The sequence below is a fragment of the Cherax quadricarinatus genome, chromosome 27 (genome assembly GCF_038502225.1).
Source record: "Cherax quadricarinatus isolate ZL_2023a chromosome 27, ASM3850222v1, whole genome shotgun sequence".
In the NCBI taxonomy this organism is placed as follows: Eukaryota; Metazoa; Arthropoda; class Malacostraca; order Decapoda; family Parastacidae; genus Cherax; species Cherax quadricarinatus.
Window position 1 is genome coordinate 14,901,963 of NC_091318.1, and position 26,536 is coordinate 14,928,498.

Below are 26,536 nucleotides of genomic sequence, written 5' to 3' on the forward strand. Positions count from 1 at the left end.
GTACTAACTGGACAGTAAATTTCACCATGGCCCCTAAGATGAAGTCTGAATCTTGCACTGGAGATTGTGGCAAGAAAGGCTCTTACTCTCCAACTCTCTATTTGTTTTCACTGTTGCACATAAACCTGTCTGTATCTGTCTGCCTGTATATCTGTGTATCTCTGTGTGTCTGTTTATCTGTCTGTCTACCTGTGTATCTGTCTTTCTGTCTACCTGTGTGTCTGTCTTTATGTCTACCTGTGTGTCTGTTTTTATGTCTAACTGTGTGTGTCTTTCTGTCTACCTGTGTGTGTTTCTGTCTACCTGTGTTTGTCTTTGTCTACCTGTGTGTCTGTCTTTGTCTACCTGTGTGTCTGTCTACTTGTGTGTCTGTCTTTGTCTAACTGTGTGTGTCTTTCTGTCTACCTGTGTGTCTTTGTCTACCTGTGTTTGTCTTTCTGTCTACCTGTGTGTCTGTCTTTATGTCTACCTGTGTGTCTGTCTACTTGTGTGTCTGTCTTTGTCTAACTGTGTGTGTCTTTCTGTCTACCTGTGTGTCTTTCTACCTGTGTTTGTCTTTCTGTCTACCTGTGTGTCTGTCTTTCTGTCTACCTGTGTGTGTCTCGGAGCCACTCTTTAAGAGCGTAATTGGTCTTGAAGACGCCATATTAATAATGATAATAACACAATAATAATCACTGAGGTGCATTAAATGTGTGTAAAATGTTGATATAGACATTTTGGTTTATCCATCTATGATTTCTTTTTCAAAATTATATAATAAACATGCTACATAACATATAAACATATAAATTAACAAATATGGGATGTTTTCTGGTCGGCTTGACAGAGTGAACAGAAACCATTCTTGTCCAGGCTGGTAACAACAACAACGTTTGTTTACATAACTCGCCAACCTTCTACACTCTAATTCGTTTATTCATTTAATCTTGTTTACTCACCTCTCACTCTACATTAAGACTACAGATATTTTGAGGTAAGTAATGAGTGGACACGATTATTATATTATAGTTTAATAATAATAGGAGGAGGTGAACGTATTCAGATATTTGGGAGTGGACGTGTCAGCGGATGGGTCTATGAAAGATGAGGTGAATCATAGAATTGATGAGGGAAAAAGAGTGAGTGGTGCACTTAGGAGTCTGTGGAGACAAAGAACTTTGTCCTTGGAGGCAAAGAGGGGAATGTATGAGAGTATAGTTTTACCAACGCTCTTATATGGGTGTGAAGCGTGGGTGATGAATGTTGCAGCGAGGAGAAGGCTGGAGGCAGTGGAGATGTCATGTCTGAGGGCAATGTGTGGTGTGAATATAATGCAGAGAATTCGTAGTTTGGAAGTTAGGAGGAGGTGCGGGATTACCAAAACTGTTGTCCAGAGGGCTGAGGAAGGGTTGTTGAGGTGGTTCGGACATGTAGAGAGAATGGAGCGAAACAGAATGACTTCAAGAGTGTATCAGTCTGTAGTGGAAGGAAGGCGGGGTAGGGGTCGGCCTAGGAAGGGTTGGAGGGAGGGGGTAAAGGAGGTTTTGTGTGCGAGGGGCTTGGACTTCCAGCAGGCATGCGTGAGCGTGTTTGATAGGAGTGAATGGAGACAAATGGTTTTTAATACTTGACGTGCTGTTGGAGTGTGAGCAAAGTAACATTTATGAAGGGATTCAGGGAAACCGGCAGGCCGGACTTGAGTCCTGGAGATGGGAAGTACAGTGCCTGCACTCTGAAGGAGGGGTGTTAATGTTGCAGTTTAAAAACTGTAGTGTAAAGCACCCTTCTGGCAAGACAGTGATGGAGTGAATGATGGTGAAAGTTTTTCTTTTTCGGGCCACCCTGCCTTGGTGGGAATCGGCCGGTGTGATAATAAAAAAAAAAATATGTATAATTGTAATAATAATAATAATTATTAATATTATTATTAATTTAGGGTACTGGAGCACAGATCCACTGTATAGCACTTTGTCTGAATTTTTTGGGTTATTCTAGATAATTTATACTATGTGTGAACTTCACTTACGTGTACCTGAGAGAGAGAGAGAGAGAGAGAGAGATACAGAGAGAGAGAGATACAGAGAGAGAGAGAGAGAGAGATGCAGAGAGAGAGATGCAGAGAGAGAGATACAGAGAGAGAGATACAGAGAGAGAGATACAGAGAGAGAGATACAGAGAGAGACATACAGAGAGAGAGATACAGAGAGAGAGAGATAGAGATACAGAGAGAGAGAGAGATAGAGATGCAGAGAGAAAGAGATACAGAGAGAGAGAGAGATAGAGATGCAGAGAGAAAGAGATACAGAGAGAGAGAGAGAGATACAGAGGGAGAGAGATACAGAGAGAGCCACATTCAGTCACCCACCCACCCGGCCAGCCAGCCAGCCAGCTATGTATTATACATGTTCCAGAGTTGTTTCTCTTTACTTAGGGTATAGGTTATACTACATTCTGGCAGGATGACACTACCAGTGGTATTCTCCCATTCACTGTGTCGACAATACAAAGATAACAGTAACATATGATACTGTATGTGATGCAAAATTTACAGTACAGTTCACTACCATGTATACATTATATACAGTACATAAATATAACAATAGAAGTAAATTATGGTAAAAAGAATGAAATAATGATTGTATATTACAATACAGTACTATGTAGGTATTTTGTATAGGAAAAGTTTGACATTATGCCCTACCCAGTATGTCGGCAATTTTCAAAGGTTCAACTTATGTCCATTTTGACTTACAACCGGTTGGTCGGAACCAAGCTTGGTCGTAAGTCGGATGGTAGGTGTATATGTACATGCATGTGTAGTGTTAACTAAGAGTAAGTAGAAGTAGCAAGATGTTTCTGTTATCTTGCGTGTTTTTGAAATTAAGAAACTACAATAGCAATCCAACCATTGTGTAAAACAGTTCCAGGAAAATGCAACATTTTTTAACATGTTGGCCATCTCCCACTAAGGCAGGGCGACCCGAAAGAGAGAGAGAGAGAGGCGAGGGGCTTGGACTTCCAGTAAGCATGCGTAAGCATGTTAGATAGGAGTGAATGGTTTTTGGGACCTGATGAGGTGTTGGAGTGTGAGCAGGGTAATATTTTGTGAAGGGATTCAGGGAAACCTGTTAGCAGGACTTGAGTCCTGGAAATGAGAAGTACAGTGCCTGCATTTTAAAGGAGGGGTTTGAGATATTGGCAGTTTGGAGGGACGTCTAAGCTGTTGTATCTGAGCGCCTCTGCAAAGACAATGATTATGTATGAGTGATGGTGAAAGTGTTGAATGATGATGGAAGTTTTTTCTTTTGGATTTTTCTTTCATTTGGGTCACCCTGTCTCGGTGGGAAATGGCCAACATGTTAAAAAAAATTATTGAAATACTGTAATATCATTAAGTTACTGGTATACAAAACTGACAAGGAGACGAGTAAGACTCATGTAAAACAGTTCAGTATCTTCGTTGTTGAAACGTTTTGCCGGCTTCTTCAGTCAAATACAGGGGTGATAAATATTGGAGAAAGCAGCAGCAGAAGTGGAGACTAATGATGAGGTGATAAATTCTGCCTTCCTTATGTGGTTTTGAGGTGGTCAGTCCCTTAGCCTTGAAAAACATTTAGCTCCATAGTCGCATTCCAGACTATGACACAGACCAGAAGAATAAGTTTACATGGGGCTGATTAGATTTTTTTCTCTAGCATGGAAAATTAATCAGTGTGCTTCTTTTTCTTCTTATCATTGCTAACTAAGCACAACAAAAATTTATAATTCAAAGAAATTTGGTATAAATTCAATTCGATGTTTATGAAAAAAATACCATTTGATTATCATACAGCACTGTTGCAAAGCTTATGTACATCAATACACGAAGAACTAAACCTAAATCAGAAACAGTGGGAGACAGCTGATGTGTTGAATAATAAACCTTTTCTTCTTTTAACACATTGGTTTAAAAAATAATGTGTAATGCATTAAAATGAAGTCATAATAGGAAGTTTGAACAAATTTTTGTTTGTTACATTTGTTTGTGTTGTATGACCCCTACAGTTTAGTTGATTTTGATTTCATGCACCATCACATGAAGCTGGTGTTTGAAATCAAAGTGATTCCTGCTCAACCAAAACATTGCCATCAGACAATAGTAGAAGGAAAGAGCACTGCAATAGACCTGTGGGCTTGTGTTAGGCATCTTCTCATATCCAACCCATCTCACACATGCAGTAAACAGCCCCTCTACTCAGTTCCACCAAATGACTTCAACCTGGGTTTTTTTTTTTTTTTTGTGGGGGAAGGAGATCACCTGACCTCTGCTGTATATACTTTTTGAATAGCTGTATTAGTATTGAAAAAGCCATCAATGTGAAAAGTGGTTCATAATAAGTGTGTATGCACCTGGAGAAGAGAGAAGTGTAGAGGAGAGAGAGATTTTGGGAGATGTTAAGCTAGTGTATAGGAACTTTTGAGCCAAGTGAGAGAGTAATAGTGGTAAGGGACCTAAATGCTAAAGTAGGAAAAGCCTTTAGAGAGGGTGTGGTAAGTAAGTTTGGGGTGCCAGGTGTAAATGATAATGGGGGAGCATTTTATTGAACTTTGTATAGAAAGGGGTTTGGTTATAGGTAACACATATTTTAAGAAAAAGAGGTAAATAAGTATACAAGATATGATGTAGGGCGAAATGCCATCAGTTTGTTGGACTACATCTTGAAAGATGAAAGACTGTTGGGTAGACTTTAGGATGTACATGTTTATAGAGGGGCCACAGATATATCAGACCACTTTTTAGTTGTAGCTACAGTGAGAGTAAAAGGTAGATGGGATACAAGGAACATGGAAACAGCAAGTAAGAGAGAAGTGAAGGTTTATCATCTAAAGGAGGAGGCAGTTACGGTAAGATATAAACATATAGACATATGGGGTAAGTTTAAGAATATATTATTAGTGTTCAGCAGAAGTTTGTGGTTACAGGAAACTGAGTGCAGGAGGAAACAAGAACGATTAGTGAAATGGTGATGTAAAGAGAGTAGTAAGAGAGAAAAAGTTAGCATATGAGAGGTTTTTACAAAGTAGAAGTGATGCAAAGAGGGAGAAGTATATGGAGAGATAAAGAGAGGTTAAAAGAGTGGTGAAGCAATGTAAAAAGAGAGAAAATGAGAGAGTGGGTGAGATGTTATCAACAAATTTTGTTGAAAATAAGAAAAAGTTTTGGGGTGAGATTAATAAGTTGAGAAAGCCTAGGGAAAGAATGGATTTGTTAGTTAAAAATAGGAGAGGAGAGTTATTAAATGGAGAGTTAGAGGTATCAGGATGATGGAGGGAATATTTTGAGGAGTTATTAAATGTTGATGAAGCTAGGGAAGCTGTGATTTTGTTTATAGGGCAAGGAGGAATAACATCTTAAAGGACTGAGGAAGAACCAGTTGTGAGTGTGGAGGAGGTGCATAGGGCAGTGAGTAGAATTAAAGAGGGTAAAGCAGCTGGGATTGATGAGATAAAAACAGAAATATTAAAAGCAGGTGGGGATATAGTTTTGGAGGGGTTAGTGTTTTTATTTAATAAATGTATGGAAGAGGGTAAGGTACCTAGGGATTGGCAGAGAGCATGCATAGTTCCTTTGTATAAAGACAAAGGGGACAAAAGAGAGTGTAAAAATTAAAGGGGAATAGGTCTGTTGAGTATACCTGGTAAAGTGTATAGTAAAGTTGTTATTGAAAGAATTATGAATAAGACGGAGAGCAGGATAGCAGATGAACAAGGAGGCTTTAGGAAAGGTAGGGGGTGTGTAGACCAAGTGTTTGCAATGAAACATATAGGTGAACAGTATTCAGATAAGCGTAAAAAGGTTTTTGTGGCACTTATGGATTTGGAAAAGGCATATGATAGGGTGGATAGGGGAGCATTGTGGCAGATTTTGCAAATTTATGGAATAGGAGGTAGGTTATGGAAAGAGATGAAAAGTTTTTATGAGGTTAGTGAGGCTCAGGTTAGAGTATGTAGGCGAGAGGGAGATTATTTCCCAGTAAAAGTAGGCCTTAGACAGGGATGTGTGATGTCACCGTGGTTGTTCAATATATTTATAGATGGAGTTGTAAGAGAAGTGAATGCTCGGGTGTTGGCAAGACTTGAATAACTATAGACCAACATCTAACTTACCACTCCTCTCTAAAATCTTTGAAAAATTAATTCATAGACAGATCTATTCCTACCTTGTCTCACATAACATACTAAAACCCTGTCAGTTTGGATTCAGGAAAAATAAAACCACAAATGACGCTATCATACACATGCTAGAAGTAATATATACTGCTCTCAAAAAGAAAGAAGTCCCTCTGGGAATCTTCATTGATTTACATGAAGCTTTTGATACAGTCGAACATGAACTGCTGTACACTAAATTAACACACTGGTATAAGAGGCCACTCCCTCAACTACCTAAAGTCATACCTTAGCAACAGAAGCCAATATGTGCACACACATGTTGCAAACTCTTCCACACAACCAATCACAGTCGGAGTCCCACAGGGAAGCGTCCTTGGACCACTCCTCTTTCTCATCTACATCAACAACCCACCGAATGCATCACAGCTTCTCAAACCCGTGTTATTTGCAGATGACACTACATACATCTTCTCTCACCCAAACCCAGTCATACTTGCCAACACAGTCAATGCCGAATTACAGAAAATATCTGCCTAGATGATGACTAATTAACTTACACTAAATACTGACAAAACCTACTTCATTCAGTTTGGAAACAAAGCTGCAAATGTTCCACTTAACATAGCACTAAACGGATCACCCGTCACAAGACTCATGGAGGGAAAATTCCTAGAAATCCACCTTGACAGTTACCTCAAGTTCCAGACACATATACAACAGATAACCAAGAAAATCTCTAAGACTGTAGGCATACTATTAAAGATACAATACTATGTTCCACAATTGGCTCTCCTTGCACTGTATCATTCACTCATCTACTCTTATCTCACATATGGAATTTGTGCATGGGGATCAACAACATTAAATCACCTAAGACCACTAATAACTCAGCAAAAGGCAGCAGTCAAAATGATAACAAATTCCCACTCCCAACAGCATATTCCATCAATATTCAAAAGTCTAAATCTGTTCACCATTAAGAACATCCATACTTATTCATGTGCCTGCTACATACATAGAACAATACACACAAACATAAACCCTCCACTCAAACTTTTTTTCTCACCAATCTTAACAGGACACACGACCATAACACAAGACACAGATCTCTTTTTGATGTACCCCGTGTCCATATCACACTGTGTAAAAACTTTCTGCACATAAAGGGCCCCAAAATTTGGAATTCAGTACCAGAAAATACCAAAGTAACTCAGTCTGAAAATCAATTTAAGACTTCTCAAAAGCCACCTAATCACCCTAGACTAAATACTCAATACTCAATATCAAACACTACCAATAAATCTACCAATTACCTAAATCTTAAAACTTCATGACTAGACAACCAAGCTCATATATTGACAAATTACCACATAGAAGTATACATATCTACCAAAACCAGTCTTACCCTCATACTGTAACCTACTGAAAACTACTACTGAATCATGTTTCATAAAAAGCATTTTTGAATACATGAATATATCCTTTTGTTTGTGTAAATTAGATTCACTTTTATTAATAGAACTACTGTACAACTTTGATAATTTCTTCAGTGATAAGTAGTCAGTAAGCCATTGAATTAAATCAGCCCATAATGCCAAGGCATAATAGAGGCTCTCTTTGCACTGCAACCCATTATTGTTAAAGTATAATCTCAATGTACTACTTGCAAAGAAATAAATGAATCTGAATCTGAAGATGCAAGCATAAAACATAAAAAATAAATAAATCAGGTAGTAGGTTGGTAGACAGCAACCGCCCAGGGAGGTACTACCGTCCTGCCAAGTGAGTGTAAAACGAAAGCCTGTAATTGTTTTACATGATGGTAGGATTGCTGGTGTCTTTTGTCTGTCTCATAAATATGCAAGATTACAGGTAAGTCTTGCTACTTCTACTTACACTTAGGTCACACTACACATACATGTACAAGCATATATATACACACCCCTCTGGGTTTTCTTCTATTTTCTAATTCTTGTTCTTGTTTATTTCCTCTTATCTCCATGGGGAAGGGGAACAGAATTCTTCCTCTGTAAGCCATGCGTGTCGTAAGAGGCAACTAAAATGCCGGGAGCAAGGGGCTAGTAACCCCTTCTCCTGTATATATTACTAAATTTAAAAGGAGAAACTTCAGTTTTTTCTTTTGGGCCACCCCACCTCGGTGGGATACGGCTGGTACGTTGAAAGAAGAAGAATAATCTGAAGAGGTGCTGATGACACTGTGCTTTTGGGAGATTCTGAAGAGAAGTTGCAGAGGTTGGTTGATGAGCTTGGTAGGGTATGTAAAAGAAGGAAATTAAAAGTGAGTATAGGAAAGAGTAAGGTAATGAGGATAAAAAAAGTAGGTAACGAAATATTGGATATCAGATTGGAGGGAGAGAGTATGGAGGAGGCGAATGTGTTCAGATATTTGGGAGTGGATGCCTCTTCAAGGGGGGCTCCTTGGCGTGGTGAAGAGGCTCTTGGTCTGAGGAATTAGACCTATCGGTCTTCTTCCTCAGACCGAACCTAATTACCCCCCAATCTCCCCTCCCCTATCCCATCCTCCCCATCCTCCCCTTTTTCCTTTCCTCCTCCTCCTCCCCACTCCTCCCTTTTGCCCTTCCTCTTTTTGTCCTTTGGGATTTCTCCCACAGGCACGCTAGTTCCTAGGTAGGGGAAAGGACACCGGGGTCCATCCCATTCCGTTGAGGTTTCTTGGCGGTGGCGTAGTTTGCCGTGGAATCTGGATTGCCTAGGGATGTCCCGATCCCTCTCCGGTATCCCGGAGTAGCTTTGGGTGTCTTTTGGGCGACGGGTGTATCTCTGGAAGCCACCTTTCGGATTCCGGGGGTGGTGGCTGAAGGAGGTATGCTTTGTGGCGGATATCCGGCCGCCCTCTCTTTTGTCCACCGAGGTAGCTCGGCAGATGTGAGGTTGCTATCCCAGATTGCTGGTTTACTGGCATGAAGGGTAGGGTATGGCACGGGTTCCATGCTGCATCTGCGCTACTAGCGGTGTCGAGTCCTCTTGGGCGCGGAGGGAGATTTCTGGCCCTTTCATTCCTCCTAGGAACTATCCCTCCCCGGTCCCCCCTTTTTTTTTCTTTTTTTTTATTTTTATTTTCTTTTCTTCTTTTTTTTTTTTTCTTAAAAACAAAAAGAAAGAAGTAACCTAACCATGGCAGCCCTAGTCCATGAACCTGGTACCCCCGGGCCCCTTCTTGATACCGCACCCCGTTCTGACCCCGCCTCGTCTTTGGACCACTCTTCAGACATTCCTCATGCCTCTGTACCTATTGCCGGTGCTGTTTCCTCACCCGCTTCAGGTACTGAGGCCTCGACTGACTCCTTCGATTTATCAGACCTTCGCTCTCCTCTGACTATGCTTCCGGCCTCTCCCTCTACGGTGCGGCAATTTTCAAATCGCCGACCCGTTCCACGTCGGACCAACTCTGGTCCCACGCCTAAACGTCAACGACAATTACCTGCTGATGGTACTTCTCCACCTTCACCTTCTCGTTCTTCTCAGAAACGATCGACACGTCCTTCACTACCTTTCCACGCTCAGTTTCAGACTGAACAGTGGACTAAATTCTTCACTTTACGACCAACTTCCTCTACTGCCTATCTTTCTGACCATAGTATTGGCAAGGCACTCCTACGCCATGTTGGTAAAGATATTTCTTTTCATGCTCTTAAGAGCGGTACGCGCATCATTACCGTACAGAATGCTACCCAGGCTCGTGAGCTCTCTCGTCTTTCCCATATAGATACTGTTCCTGTCACCCTTGAAAAACATCATTCCCTCAATTCTTGTAGTGGTACCGTTATTCTGCCCCATACCATAGTTCAACAAAATTTCCAGACATGTGGCACCGACATTCTAGAACAGCTGGAACTCCAAGATCTCCCAATCCTTAAGGTAGACACTTACGTTCTTCCTGCCCGTGGGCGGAGACGATACCCTAGCAATGTGGCTCGTTTAACTTTTGACAGCCGAGAACTCCCATCCTCAGTTTATATAGCAGGACATCGGTTACAAGTTCGAAAGGTGATCCCTACACCACAACAGTGTAGAAATTGCTGGCGATTTGGCCATCCAGCGAAATATTGCAGATCTATCGCCGAATGCCCAGTCTGTGGTGCCGATGACCATTCTAATACGTCTTGCAATCGATCTCCCTCTTGCCTTAACTGTCATGAGGCTCACCCTTCGTACTCTCGCCGTTGTCAGGTCTATTTAAACGAGCGGGAAATCCGTTACCTCAAAGAGACAGAAGGTCTCCCTTATGCCATGGCAGTTTCTCATCTCCGCCTCCAAGGGAGACTCCCACGTGTTTCTTATTCCCGTGTTTCAAAACGTCCCCCCACTTCTGGTATCCCATCTTCTACACCCACCTCTGTGGTTACCTCTCCCATAATCACTCCTGTATCTAATCCTTTTGCTGTCCTCGGCTCAGACGTCCCTACTTCAACGCCTCAGTCTAATCTCGCTTCTTCGAGTTCTCTCTTACAAGCCTCAGTATCGACGAGACCTCGTACGACACCTCTTCCCAATCGTCCCTCTACTTCTCAAAAGTCAAAAAAAGGTCCGGTAACACCTCCTACCCATCTTCCACCTCCTCATTTTACCCTCCCTGTCTCTGTCCCTAGTTCTTCCCCTCTCACTGGCTCAGTTACAAGTGCAGAGGTTCACCCTCCTCCTCGTAATGTACCTTCCTCCCCTGTTCCCTCCCAAGTTTCTTCCTCTTCTTCCACCTCCCAGGTTCCTGTCTCTTCTGTCCCCTGCCACGCTTCTCCAGTTCCATCCACCCTTTCGCCGCCCCCTACCTTGGTACAGTCCAATACAGTTCCAATCTTTACTCATCCTCCCCCTACCATTCCCAATATTGTCTCCCATACGACATCTCTGAATTCCGAAACACTTGAAGCAATCTCTGAATATATTGCAGAGACCAAACCATCAATGGACACTGATCCACCTTCCGCTCTGTCTCTCTCCTCTGCTCCATCTGCGCAACTCCTTTCTTCACAGCGCACCGTTCCTTCGCTGCTTGAACATTTTCCACTGCCTCCGCATGTGGACTTTTCTAACCCTTCTAGTCCGTAGGAACCCTTACCTGCGGATTTCAAGTATCTTTATCATTGCCAATCATGGCCTTTTTACAGTGGAATATACGCGGCCTCAGGGGTAATCGGGGTGAGCTTCAGATGTTACTCTCCCAGTTTGCCCCTGTTGGTGTTTGCTTACAGGAACCAAAATTACACTCTGCTGTTATTTCTCACATCTCAGGCTATAATTTATTGTATTCTTCAGATCCTTTTCCTGATGGGACCTTTAATGAAAGTGCCCTTCTTCTCCGCACTGATATTCCGTACCATCAGCTATTTGTTCATACTTCGCTGCATTACACAGCAGCCCGTATCCACTTACATAGGTGGTATACGCTCTGTTCTTTATATCTCTCTCCATCTCGGGCATTATCTATTCCGGATTTTGCCTTCCTTGTTTCGTCATTACCGCCACCGATTCTGTTACTTGGTGATTTTAATGCCCACCATTTCCTCTGGGAAGGGTCTCACTGTGATTCCCGAGGAATTCAGTTAGAGGCTTTTCTTGCCACCCACCCCCTCCATGTTTTAAATACAGGTACTCACACCCATTTTGATCCTCGGACTCATACTCTCTCTTGCATCGATCTCTCAGTTTGCTCTTCCTCCGCCGCATTAGACTTTACTTGGTCTGTTCTCCCGGACTTACATGACAGTGATCATTTCCCAATCATTCTTACTTCCCCTTCATATTCGCCACCTCTTCACACCCCACGCTGGCAATTTAATCGGGCAAATTGGAACCTTTACTCACACCTGACTGTTTTTGAAGAGGTTCCTTCTTCGTCCTCCATCGATGAGCTTTTACACCTCTTCTCGTCCTCCGTTCTCACCGCAGCTTCTCATTCTATACCCCAAACTTCGGGCAGGCATTCTCAGAAATGCGTGCCTTGGTGGTCTCCTGCTTGTGCTCGTGCAGTACGTTTGAAACGCGCTGCATGGGGCAGGTACCGGTACAATAGAACCACAGAGCGACTCCTTGATTTTAAACAGAAGCGTGCGATCGCTCGCCGTGTCATCCGTGACGCTAAACGCACTTGCTGGCGAGATTATGTCTCCACCATCACCTCTGCTTCCTCTATGAGTGCAGTCTGGAAAAAAGTACGAAAACTGAGTGGTAAATATTCTCCTGACCCGGCTCCTGTTCTGCGGGTTGCCGGTGTTGATATAGCAAACCCACTAGATGTTGCCAATGAAATTGGCAATCATCTGGTCCGTATTTCTCAGGGACTCCATCTATGCCCCTCATTTCTTTCCTCAAAGTCTGCCAGAGAGTTAGCACCCTTGGACTTTTCTTCTCTCAGAGAAGAACAGTATAATGTGCCTTTTACACTTCAAGAACTGGAGGCAACACTCTCAGCTTGTCGATCATCGGCAGCTGGGCCCGACGACATTCATATTCGTATGCTACAACATTTACATCAGTCAGCCCTTGCAGTCCTATTACGCCTTTACAATCTTATTTGGTCACAAGGAGTTCTTCCACAGCTGTGGAAATCCGCCATTGTTCTTCCTTTCCGCAAACCAGGCACTACGGGACATGAAACCTCCCACTATCGTCCCATTGCTCTTACCAGTGCAGTTTGCAAAGTAATGGAACGTCTAGTAAATAGACGTTTAGTGTGGTATTTAGAGACACACAACAGTCTCTCCACTCGTCAATATGGCTTTCGTAAGGGACGTTCTACCATAGACCCCTTACTGCGCTTGGATATGTATGTCCGTAATGCCTTTGCGAATAACCACTCAGTTATTGCCATATTGTTTGACCTTGAGAAGGCATATGACACAACTTGGAGGTATAATATTTTAGCCCAAGCCCACTCCTTAGGCCTTCGAGGCAATCTACCATCCTTCCTTAAGAACTTCTTAACTGACAGGCATTTCCGTGTTCGGGTTAATAATGTGCTCTCCCCGGACTTTATCCAAGCTGAAGGTGTCCCCCAGGGATGTGTTCTGAGCACAACACTTTTTCTCCTTGCTATTAATGATTTGGCCTCTAGTCTTCCATCAAATATTTGGTCATCACTCTATGTTGATGACTTCGCTATTGCCTGTGCAGGCGCTGACTGTCACCTCCTTACAGTTTCTCTCCAGCATGCAGTCGACCGTGTTTCCAATTGGGCCACCACACATGGGTTTAAATTTTCCAGCACTAAAACCCACCAAATCACTTTCACTAGACGCTCTGTCATCTCCGATCATCCTTTGTACCTCTATGGCTCACGTATCCCTGAACGTGATACAGTCAAGTTTCTGGGCCTCCTCTTTGATCGTAGGTTATCCTGGAAACCTCACATTACCTCTCTGAAGGCAACTTGTCACAGCCGGCTGAACCTTCTTAAAACCCTTGCTCATCTTTCGTGGGGAGCTGATCGTCGAACCCTCCTTCACCTACATTCCACCCTTATTTTATCGAAACTTGATTATGGTGACCAGATCTATTCAGCGGCATCTCCTGCTACTCTCTCTAGCCTTAACCCCATTCATCACCAAGGATTACGTTTATGCCTTGGTGCTTTTCGCTCTTCCCCTGTCGAAAGCCTCTATGCAGAAGCGAACGTTCCATCCTTATCCGATCGCCGTGATGCCCATTGCCTGCGCTACTATGTACGCTCTCATGATCTCCGCAATCCTTCCATTTATAGAATGGTCACTGATATTAGTAGACATTCTTTATTTGTTCGCCGCCCCTGCTTACTCCGTCCCTTCTCTCTTCGCCTTCATTCGCTCTTGTCTTCTCTTCAACTACCACCTTTCTATGTACATGTAGCATCTCACTTTTCCCTACCCCCCTGGGAAGTTCCAGCTGTTCGAGTCTGTTCTTTCTCCCTCCCTTGCTCGAAAGCCCAACTGTCTACGGTCGCTTCCCGCTCTCTTTTTCTTGACCACTTTCACTCTCATTCTCATGCCATTGCTGTGTACACAGATGGCTCTAAGTCTTCTGACGGCGTAGGATTCGCAGCAGTGTTTCCGGACAGCGTCGTACAAGGGCATTTACTATCTTCGGCTAGTATTTTTACTGCTGAATTATATGCCATCCTTACAGCACTTATCCGTATTGCATCTATGCCTGTGTCATCATTTGTGGTTGTCTCAGACTCCCTTAGTGCTTTACAGGCTATACAAAAATTTGATACACCTCACCCCTTAGTCCTCCGTATCCAACTTTGGCTACGCCGCATCTTTACTAAGCATAAAGATATTGTTTTTTGTTGGGTCCCTGGTCATGTTAACGTACAGGGCAATGAACAGGCAGACACTGCTGCGCGGTCAGCAGTACATGACCTACCAGTTTCTTATAGAGGTATTCCATGTACGGACTATTTTGCTGTAATATCTTCCCACCTTCACACCCGTTGGCAACAACGTTGGTCTACTATGCTCGGCAACAAACTTCAGTCTATTAAACCGAGTATAGGTTACTGGCCGTCTTCTTATCACCAGTGTCGAGGTTGGGAGACTACTCTCTCCCGTCTTCGCATTGGCCATACTCGTCTTACTCATGGATATCTCATGGAGAGGCGTCTTGCTCCTCTCTGTGAGAATTGCCAAGCTCCATTATCAGTCAGCCACATTCTGTTGGACTGCCCACTTTATCAACGAGCACGCAGAATTTACCTCGGTCGTCGTCTTCGCCCCGCTGCTCTCTCTTTACCTTCCCTTCTCGCTGATGGACCCACCTTTCATCCGGACTCTCTCATTGACTTTTTGACAACGACTGACTTACTTCACAAATTCTGATACTTTCAGCCCTTTCTACTTGAATCTCTTGCTACCCTCTACCCCCGTACTATCCCCTGCCCCGCTGTTTTCTGTAACCTGCTGATCATCCCCCCTCCCTTCTGCCATCCAATTCCCTTGCTTCCTTCCCTGCCCTGCAGCGCTGTATAGCCCTTGTGGCTTAGCGCTTCTTTTTGATTATAATAATAATGGGAGTGGATGTGTCAGCAGATGGGTCTATGAAGGATGAGATGAATCATAGAATTGACGAGGGGAGAAAGGTGAGTGGTGCACTGAGGAGTCTGTGGAGATAAAGAACTATCCATGAAAGCAAAGAGGAGAATGTATGAGAGTATAATTATACCAGTGCTCTTGTATAGGTGTGAGGCATGGGTTGTGAATGTTGCAACAAGGAGAAGGCTGGAGGCAGTAGGGATGTCATGTTTGAGGGCAATGTGTAGTGTGAATATAATGCAGAGAATCCGTAGTTTGGAGATTAGGAGGAGGTGTGGGATTACTGAAACTATTATCCAGAGGGCTGAGGAGGGGTTATTGAGATGGTTTGGACATGTAGAGAGGATGGAACTAAATAGAATGACTTTGAGAGTGTATAAATCTGTAGTGGAGGGAAGGTGGGGTAGGGGTCGTCCTAAGGAAAGGTTGGAGGGAGGGGATAAAGGAGGGTTTGTGTGTGAGGGGCTTGGACTTTCAGCAAGAGTGTGTGAGCGTGTTAGATAGGAGTGAATGGAGACAAATGGTTTTTAGGACTTGATGTGCTGTTGGAGTGTAAGCAAGATAACATTCATGAAGAGATTCAGGAAATCCGGCAGGCTGGACTTGATTCCTGGAGATGGGAAGTACAGTGCTGGCACTCTAAAGGAGGGGTGGTGATGTTGCAGTTTTATAACTGTAGTGTAAGCATGCCTCTGGCAAGACAGTGATGGAGTGAATGATGATGAAAGTTTTTCTTTTTCGGGCCACCCTGCCTTGGTGGGAAACGGCTGATGTGTTAATGTTAAAGTTTAATCCAAATACTATAAAGAGATCTCGGCTGTATTTCTGAAAAGTCTTCCATGCTAATCATTAGTGTCAAGACCAGTCAGGCCCTCATTTCTAACATTCATGTGGCCCTATTCCCTATTTCCCACTAAAATCAACTAAGTTTACACACAAATTTCACCCTGCTTTAATCACTGTTAAAGGAATAAATTATTTACTTGATGAGCCTTGATGTAACTGTTATTCTCAAGTTATTTAAGTTAGGTTGGTAAGCAGACAAATGCTGCATTATTATTATTATTTGTTAAACAAGAAATTAATTGAATCTAGATTAAATTAACTTCATTCTCTTTGTCATATTAAAGTTTATAACTTGCATTTTTTTCCCAACAGACATTTTGAAGCACACTGAAAAAACCACTCCGGATCATGCAGCTTTGGAACAAGCTCTAGACAAGATAAAATCTGTGATGACCTTCATCAATGATGATAAAAGAAAGACAGAAGCTAAATTCAAATTATTTGAAATACACAATGACATAGAAATGTGCCCGGTAAGTATGTTCGTTTTGATTAACATTTACATTAATAGTAAAGTATGTGACATGACAATGGAGTCATTGGATTCCCTTGTTATTATTTTTTTGCAGACATTTTACATTTTCTTTTTTTTTTTTATTCAACATGTTAGTCATCTCCCAGTGAGGCAGGGTGACCCAAAAAGAAAGAAAAAAAAAAATGCCCAAAAAAGAAAAATACTTTTATCATTATTCAACACTTTCACCTCACTCATACATAATCAGTGTCTTTGCAGAGGCATTCAGATAAGACAATTTAGAAGTCCCTCCAAGCTGCCAATATCCCAAACCCCTCCTTTAAAGTGCAGGCATTGCACTTCCCATTTCCAGGACTCAAGTCCGGCTATCTGGTCTCCCTGAATTCCTTTCACATAATATTACCCTGCTCATGCTCCAACAGCTCGTCAGATCCCAAAACCCATTCGTCTCCATTCGCTCCTATCTAACAACAGAGGCGTTGCTAGGGTTGGTGTCACCCAGGGCGGCATCTTTGGTGTCACCCCTATGAAATCCTAGGGCGGGGGGATGGGGGGAGTAAACTCAGTTACGTCACTACTGCATGACCAGTGACAAATGTTTAACAATGAGAACGTTTAAGGGCCATAAACTGAACAGGAGAATACTTCTCAATTTTATTAATGATAAAATAAATAATCATAGTAATATTGAGGAAACATAAGCTCAAATATCACTTTGAGTACAGCTAACACATCCTACATTTATTATTCTTCAACAATGCCAAAAGAAAAAAAACTTGAAAAATAGAGAAAAACATTGCAGTATCAGAGAAACACTAGTTCCGATCTGACCTTGAGTACAGGTAACATTTCAGTGAATCAGATAATACATTTCCTTGCCTTCAATCCTGCAAAATCATCTATCACCTCATCAAAATCAATGCTGTCAACTGACCCATTTTCTATGGATAACATTGCTATGTCAGAGATTCTGGATCAACTCATTGTGGACCGTAAATAGTTTTTAATCAGCTTCAACTTGGAGAAACTCCTTTCACAAGAAGCCACAGAAACACACACAGTAAGGAACAACCTCAGGCAGAGTGTCAGAGTTGGAAGAGATTCAATGAGATCCCATTGAACTATGAATGTTAGTACATCCAGTGCAGTCCAGTGCTTAATTTTTTCAAGATCAACAACAGCAGCTTGCAAGTGCCTCCTTAGTCTTGGTATTTCAAGCATGAGCTCGTTCTTGCATGTTTCATTATAGAAGACTGAGAGTCTTGAAGCCATCACCTCCAATTCTTCTTCAGTAGCTTGTACAAGATTCTTTTGTTTGAATGACCACAAACATGGCTGCCACATCCTTGATTGCTTTTGATCGCATCTCGAGTTCATTATGAAAACAATCAATGCACTCCAACATCGCCCTATTGTTTTCTTCCAGTAGAGTGAGTCTGGAATCCCATGCCTGCTCCCCTGTCATCCTTTTCTTTAACCTGATTCTTCTCTCTGTTGGAAATCCATACTTCTCACATTTCAAAAGTGCATGTTGTATTGAATTTTCCACTATGCGATCTTGCCCTTCATTCAAAAATAATCGCAGTGCCTCTAGCTTCACCACCACTTTGTCAAGAGTTATATCCTTAGTCTGCAAGTACTGCTGTGCAAGCTGAACCTCCCGAAGTATGTCACACCAGAAATACAGATAACACAGAAATGTGAAATCGCACACAGCAGGGAGAAGACCTTATGCTGCTCTTCTTGTATCCAAATTTTCCTGTGGATTGCAAAGAGCTTCAATCGCTGCCACAAATTTCTCGAAAGATTCCGCTACTGGTGTCACTGCATTGTAATGAGAACTCCACCTTGTTGTTGATAATCTTTTCAAAGAGACTGCAGTATGGTCCATTAATACATCCCATTGATGGGTGGAGGAGGCAAAGAATGTACAGTGGACCCCCGCATAACGATATTAATCCGTTCCTGAGAGCTCATTGTTATGCGAAATTATCGTTATGCGAATGAATTTTCCCCATAAGAAATAATGGAAATTAAATTAATCTGTGCAAGACATGCCAGAGTATGAAAAAAAAAATTTTACCACATGAAATATTAATTTTAATACACACAAACTGAAAAAGACACGCACAGTTACATGACACCTTTATTGAAGATCTGGTGATGATTGATGGGATGGGAGGAGGAGAGAGTCTTAGTGTTTAGAAGGGGAATCCCCTTCCATTAAGACTTGAGGTGTCAAGTCCTTTTCCAGGGTTACTTCCCTTCTTCTTTTAATGCCACTAGGACCAGCTTCAGAGTCACTGGACTTCTGTCGCACAACATATCTGTCCATAGAGGCCTGTACCTCCCGTTCCTTTATGACTTCCCTAAAGTGGTTCACAACATTGTCAGTGTAATAGTCACCAGCACGGCTTGCAATAGCTGTGTTACCTGGAGTTTACCTGGAGAGAGTTCCGGGGGTCAACGCCCCCGCGGCCCGGTCTGTGACCAGGCCTCCTGGTGGATCAGAGCCTGATCAACCAGGCTGTTGCTGCTGGCTGCAGGGTGATTGTCATCAAAAAAGGTTTGCACTTTAAGCCACATTGCACACATTTCCTTAATCTTTGAAGTAGGCAACTTCTTCAATTTCTCTCTCCCCTCCTCCGAAGCAGTTTCCTCAGGTGTGGCCTCATGCTGATGAAGATGATCTAGCAGCTCATCAGTGACTCAAGAAATCGTAATGACACGATTGCAAACAAACCATACCCACAGCCGGGATTGAACCCGCGGTCATCGAGTCTCAAAACTCCAGCCCATCGCGTTAGCCACTAGACCAGCTAGCCACAATAAGATTCATCCAACTAGGTATATTTCTACACCATAGGAAGGTTAGCACAGGCACCTCTGTGACCACAAATGCAAGTTTTTACAGACAAATCTCCAGCTAGTGTGGCCGTGACGAACTCTAGCTCAAGTCCCTTCACTGCCGTCAACATGACTCAAGAAATCGTAATGACACGATTGAAAACAAACCATAGCCCCGGCCGGGATTGAACCCGCAGTCATAGAGTCTCAAAACTCCAGCCCGTCGCGTTAGTCACAGAGGTGCCTGTGCTAACCTTCCTATGGTGTAGAAATATACCTAGTTGGATGAATCTTATTGTGGCTAGCTGGTCTAGTGGCTAACGCGACAGGCTGGAGTTTTGAGACTCTATGACCGCGGGTTCAATCCCGGCCGGGGGTATGGTTTGTTAGCTCATCAGTGGTTAGTTCTTCATTGTCCTCCTCCACCAACTCTTCCACATCATCCCCACTAACCTCCAACCCCAAGGACTTTCCCAATGCCACAATGGATTCCTCAGCTGGCATAGGATTCCCAGGGTTAGCCTCAAACCCTTCAAAATCCCTTTGGTCTACACATTCTGGCCACAGTTTCTTCCAAGCAGAGTTCAAGGTCCTCTTAGTCACTCCCTCCCAAGCCTTTCCTATAAGGTTTACACAATTGAGGATATTAAAGTGATCTCTCCAAAACTCTCTTAGAGTCAATTGAGTTTCTGAGGTCACTACAAAGCACCTTTCAAACAGAGCTTTTGTGTACAGTTTTTTGAAGTTTGCAATAACCTGCTGGTCCATGGGCTGCAGGAGAGGAGTGGTATTAGGAGGCAAAAACTTCACCTTAATGAAGCTCATGTCCCCACAAAGTCGCTCTGCCAAGTCTGTAGAATGACCAGGGGCATTGTCTAACACCAGGAGGCACTTAAGGTCTAATTTCTTTTCAGTTAGGTAATTTTTCACATTGGGGGCAAATGCTTGGTGTAACCAGTCATAGAAAAAGTCCCTAGTGACCCATGCCTTACTGTTTGCCCTCCACAGCACACACAAATTAGCCTTGAGGATATTCTTTTGCCTGAACACTCTGGGAGTTTCAGAGTGATACACTAATAAAGGCTTCACTTTGCAATCACCACTAGCATTGGAACACATGAGAAGAGTAAGCCTGTCTTTCATAGGCTTATGTCCTGGGAGTGCCTTTTCCTCCTGAGTAATGTAGGTTCTGCTTGGCATTTTCTTTCAAAACAGGCCTGTTTCATCACAATTAAACACTTGTTCAGGTTTCAGTCCTTCACTGTCTATGTACTCCTTGAATTCCTGCACATTTTTTTCAGCTGCTTTGTGGTCCGAACTGGCAGCCTCACCATGCCTTATCACACTATGTATGCCACTACGCTTATTAAATCTCTCAAACCAACCTTTGCTGGCCTTAAATTCACTCACATCATCACTAGTTGCAGGCATTTTTTAGTTAAATCTCATGCAAATTCCTAGCCTTTTCACTTATGATCACTTGAGAGATGCTATCTCCTGCTATCTGTTTTTCATTTATCCACACCAATAAGAGTCTCTCAACATCTTCTATCACTCGCGATCTCTGTTTCGAAAACACAGTTGAACCTTTGGCAAGAACAGCTTCCTTGATTGCCGTTTTCTTGGACACAATAGTAGCGATGGTTGATTGGGGTTTACTATACAACCTGGCCAGCTTGGAGACACGCACTCCACTTTCATACTTAGCAATGATCTCTTTCTTCATCTCTATAGTAATTCTCACCCTTATTCCTGTAGGGTTGGCACTAGAAGCTTTCTTGGGGCCCATGGTCACTTATTTTGCAGATAAAAATCACCAAAAACACTGTAATAATACGAAATGTTCAGATTGTATGCTTGGATGTTACCGCGGAGGCTGGCTGGTAAACAATGCCACTGGCGGAACATGTGAGGCTGGCTCAGGCCGCACATTAGACGCGTCTCGGACGAATAGCGTTGAGCGGGTTTTTTAGCGGTATGCGAGGCAAAATCTTAGCGATAAAATGTATCGGTATGCGGATTTAACGTTATGTGATGCCAACGGTATGCGGGGGTCCACTGTATACGCTGACTCAAGACTGCCAAAAAATTTTACACATGATGAATTCTCGGCAAAAGAATGCTGACCACACAAGTTCAGTGAATGGTTCACACAACCACTGAAAATTGCCTTCATGTTCTTTTCTTTAAGAATGGCTTGTACACCTCCATGGACCCCAGCCATGGTGGCAGCATTGTCGTATCCCTGAGCACGGCACAGCATGAAGTCCAGTCCATCACTTTCCAGCTTTTTCAGGATATCAGAACTGATATCAGCAACTTTTTTTGCCCTTCAAAGGAAAAAAAACAAGAAAAACTTCCTTCACTTGAACTCTTCCATCCTCCATTTGCACATACCTAATAACTTCTGACATTTGGTCAGTGTGTGTCACATTTGGTGTACTGTCAAACATAACGCTGTAGTATACAGCTCTCTTGATATCAGTAACAAGTTTCTCTTTGACTCGATTTGCCAGAACACTTAAAAACTCATTTTGAGTTGATGGTGAGAGATACAAAACTGATGACCTGTGTTCACTTGAGCTGCACTTCAGTCTCGTTAGGTGCTCTTTTAGCACAGGATCATATTTAGCTATTAATTCAACCATCTCAAGAAAGTTTCCTCTATTTGATGAGAATTCGTCCTCCCTGTGGCCACGAAATGCTAAGTTTTGTTTAGCCAGAAACAGTGTAATGTCGAGCAACCTGTACAATATTTCCTTCCACCTTTTCTTCTGGATTTCCATTGAAACAATTATTTCTGCATCTATGGTTTTGTTCACCCTTAAACCGGTTGCCATGGTTTTCCAATTCTCGAGGCAACGTAGGTGTTCATCAGAAGTTTGATGATTGTGTACTTTTGGGTTCAGCTTCCACCATATTTGAAACCCAGTCACAAACTTTGATGTTATACTTGTAACATTAAAGGTAAACAATCTACAGTAGTTATAGTATAATTTTCCACTGACTGGAGAGTATACCATCCATGATCGCAAAATTTTCTCACCATTCTGCATCTGTTTGTAGAACCATTCTTTAGAAAGCTGACGCTCATCGCTTTTTGCATTTTTTTCTCTTTGTAACACGAAAAGGGGCCATCCTTGTTCTGATAAACATAACTTCCTCTTTTGATGATTTCAATCCTGGAATGGTCTGGAACTGGAACTTTCCAAGAAGAAACGTCACATATCAATGCTAACTCTTGCAGACTCTCATTCCCTTCATTCCTCTCACTTATATTACCATTGTCGGAGTCAGAATTGACATCAGTGTTATCAGTAAGATTATTTTTTTTATTAGCACACTGGCCAATTCCCACCAAGGCAGGGTGGCCCGAAAAAGAAAAACTTTCACTATCATTCACTCCATCACTGTCTTGCTAGAAGGGTGCTTTACACTACAGTACAGTGCAGGCACTGTACTTCCCATCTCCAGGACTCAAGTCCGGCCTGCCGGTTTCCCTGAATCCCTTCATAAATGTTACTTTGCTCACACTCCAAGAGCACGTCAAGTATTAACAACCATTTGTCTCCATTCACTCCTATCAAACACGCTTGCGCGTGCCTGCTGGAAGTCCAAGCCCCTCGCACACAAAACCTCCTTTACCCCCTCCCTCCAAGTTTTCCTAGGCCGACTCCTACCCCACCTTCCTTCCACTACAGACTGATACACTCTTGAAGTCATTCTGTTTCGCTCCATTCTCTCTACATGTCTGAACCACCTCAACAACCATTCCTCAGCCCTCTGGACAACAGTTTTGGCAATCCCGCACCTCCTCCTAGCTTCCAAGCTACAAATTCTCTGCATTATATTCACACCACACATTGCCCTCAGACATGACATCTCCACTGCCTCCAGCCTTCTCCTCGCTGCAACATTCATCACCCATGCTTCACACCCATATAAGAGCATTGGTAAAACTATACTCTCATACATTCCCCTCTTTGCCTCCAAGGACAAAGTTCTTTGTCTCCACAGACTCCTAAGTGCACCACTCACCCTTTTCCCCTCATCAATTCTATGATTCACCTCATCTTTCATAGACCTATCCGCTGACACGTCCACTCCCAAATATCTGAATACATTCACCTCCTCCGTACTCTCTCCCTCCAATCTGATATCCAATCTTTCATCACCTAATCTTTTTGTTATTCTCATAACCTTACTCTTTCCTGTATTCACTTTTAATTTTCTTCTTTTGCACACCCTACCAAATTCATCCACCAATCTCTGCAACTTCTCTTCAGAATCTCCCAAGAGCACAGTGTCATCAGCAAAGAGCAACTGTGACAACTCCCGCTTTATGTGTGATTCTTTATCTTTTAACTCCACGCCTCTTGCCAAGACCCTCGCCTCTATTATGGTTGTATTATATTATTATACTATTATTATTCTTCTTTCTTTCAACATACCAGCCGTATCCCACCGAGGCAGGGTGGCTCAAAAGAAAAAACTAAAGTTTCTCTTTTTAAATTTAGTAATATATACAGGAGAAGGGGTTACTAGCCCCTTGCTCCCGGCATTTTAGTTGCCTCTTACAACACGCATGGCTTACGGAGGAAAAATTCTATTCCACTTCCCCATGGAGATAAGAGGAAATAAACAAGAACAAGAACTAGAAAGAAAATAGAAGAAAACCCAGAGGGGTGTGTATATATATGCTTGTACATGTATGTGTAGTGTGACCTAAGTGTAAGAAGAAGTAGCAAGACATACCTGAAATCTTGCATGTTTATGAGACAGACAAAAGACACCAGCAATCCTACCATCATATAAAACAATTACAGGCTTTCATTTTACACTCACTTGGCAGGACGGTAGTACCTCCCTGGGCGGTTGCTGTCTACCAGCCTATACCTACAATTATTATTATTATTATTATTATTATTACAATATAAATAATTTGTAATTTTTCACACAAAAAATGTAAGATTTACTGTTATGCCTTATTGCAATAATTGTATAAATAATGTCAACCCATTCATGACTGCATGTTGGACATAGGCAAGCAAACGAGCATTTCTCTCTCAAGCTCAATTTCAAGGTACTTTTCGTCATGAAAGCAATCAAAATTATATCTATTTCTGTAATATATCTTCCATTCTATCAAATGAGACCAAAAAAATGAGAATACAGTCATAAAAACCATACGAAAATACTGCAAAGGGGTGGCTAATTGTTGAGAAGTGAACTCCATTATTTATGCTCCGATTTCTTTCATTTTTGGTGTACATTAAAAAGCATCTTTCCATCATACATTGCCCAAGTTTCAATAAGATAGTCCAAAAAACAAATGAGATACAATTCCCTAGATCCAGAGCAAGAGCCCCTCACCAGTGTCTAGGAACCTCCCTTGAGGTTTGCTCGCTTATTGAAATTTTGCTCGCATATGGAAGCAAAAAATCAACCCATCAACTGCTCGTATTTGGAAAAACTCGCACGTGGATGCGCTCGCAAGTAGAGGTTCCACTGTACAGCGGGACCCTGCTTATTGGCCATAATCCATAGCAGAAGGTTGGCCTCAGTTCGAAATGGCCTAAAACCGAATCATTATTTCCCATAAGAAATAATGTAAATGCAATTACAGTAATCCATTCCAGACACCCAAAAGTATTAACAAAAAATATAGTTACTTAGATACAGTTACATAGATCATCATACATAGCAGTTACATAGATTATCATACATAGCAGCATATGTGTAGAGAACCTAGGATACCCCAAAAGGTCAGACAGAGTGACTTATTTCCATTGTGTTTCTATGTTTATATTGTTTATTACGAGTTCTTTCTTGAATTCTATCGTGCTTCTCACCATCTTTACCAAAGGGCTGGCACTCTGAACTTTCTGTGGCCCCATGATTGGTTATTTCACAGTTGCAATCAGCAATAAACCACCTGAGACAATGGATGAAGCCGCAAAGTTTTCCTAATCCAACGAGAGGGACGCTCAGACTGAGTGTGATACGCATGAGGAAGAACATCACCGGTTGGTGGTGACACGTCTCGTATGGCTTATTTCTGAGAGCATGGCCGATATCCAAAGCAAAATTTTGCCGATAAAAGTGCTCGATTTCTGAATCAGCCAATTTCCGCGACAGCCTATAACCGGGGTTCCACTGTGTTTATTTATATTAGTCTCCTAGCTACCTTAAGTTCTACTTAGATGTGCCTCCTAATTAAACTTTAAGTTGGTTAATTTGAATTATCTTTTCTCATGTTTACATTGGAGTCAGTAAATGTAATTGCTTCTACTGTATCGCTGTGAAGCATAATCACACTGAATGGAGAAGGCAACAGTAAGGCTTACTGGGCCCTGGAAATTTATTTAACCCTTTGACTGTCACAAGCCCCTTTCTGAAATTGTCATTCTGTCGAAAAATATTTGAAAAAAAAAAAAATTCTTTTGGAATGATAGAGAATCTTTTTCCCAATTCTAATGTCATGAAAAGTATGAAATTTGAATGAAAACTTATGGAATTACGCTCCCACGAACTTAGCAATCGCGGCGATATATATGCATTGGCGATTTCACAGATTTAGAGCCCTATTTTCAGTCAATTCCATTGTTCCAGTCGACCAAACTCCTAGCAATTTCTTTGGAACTCCATTTTTTCTATCAATTGAGTACAAAAAACTGCTGCTTTACCAATTTTAGCTACCCAATAAAGTGGTCAGAAATTGGCAATTTGGCCAATTTTGCACAAATTAAAAAATTCTCATTATGCACTGCAGCACGCAGTGCATAATGAGAAGAAAAACCTCTGTGTTTTTTAATTTAAACGCTGACTTTGAGGTGTATTTTCATATAGAATTTATGGTTGTATTCTCGTTTTCTTGGTCTCATTTGATAGAGTGAAAAACATATTACAGAAATAGTGGTGATTTTGATTAGTTTCCCGACGAAAACGACCTTGAAATTGAGCTCAAAGTAGCGGAAATGTTCGCTTTTTTACCAATGTTCAAGAGTAAACAAGTCACACCACACGTCCAATACATGTCAACAGGGGAGTCTAATATTCTTTCACTAGTGCACTGATATTATTTATACCATTTTTACAATAATGCAGTAGTCTGCATAACAGTAAATCTTCTAATTTTTTGTGTGAATAAAAAATCAAAATAGAAAACGAGAGTAATATAAGAGGG

The 26,536-nt window shown here is 42.1% G+C and overlaps 1 protein-coding gene across 5 annotated transcripts in view; it reads left to right on the forward strand.

Moving 5' to 3' along the window:
• pbl (epithelial cell transforming 2 pebble) overlaps positions 1–26,536 on the forward strand; it is a 233,775-nt gene that overhangs the window by 135,654 nt on the left and 71,585 nt on the right. For all 5 annotated transcript variants that reach the window (XM_053780057.2, XM_053780056.2, XM_053780055.2 and 2 more), the window contains one exon: positions 16,341–16,501. In XM_053780057.2, the coding sequence (XP_053636032.1) occupies positions 16,341–16,501 (161 nt within the window). The remainder of the gene's footprint in view (positions 1–16,340; positions 16,502–26,536) is intronic.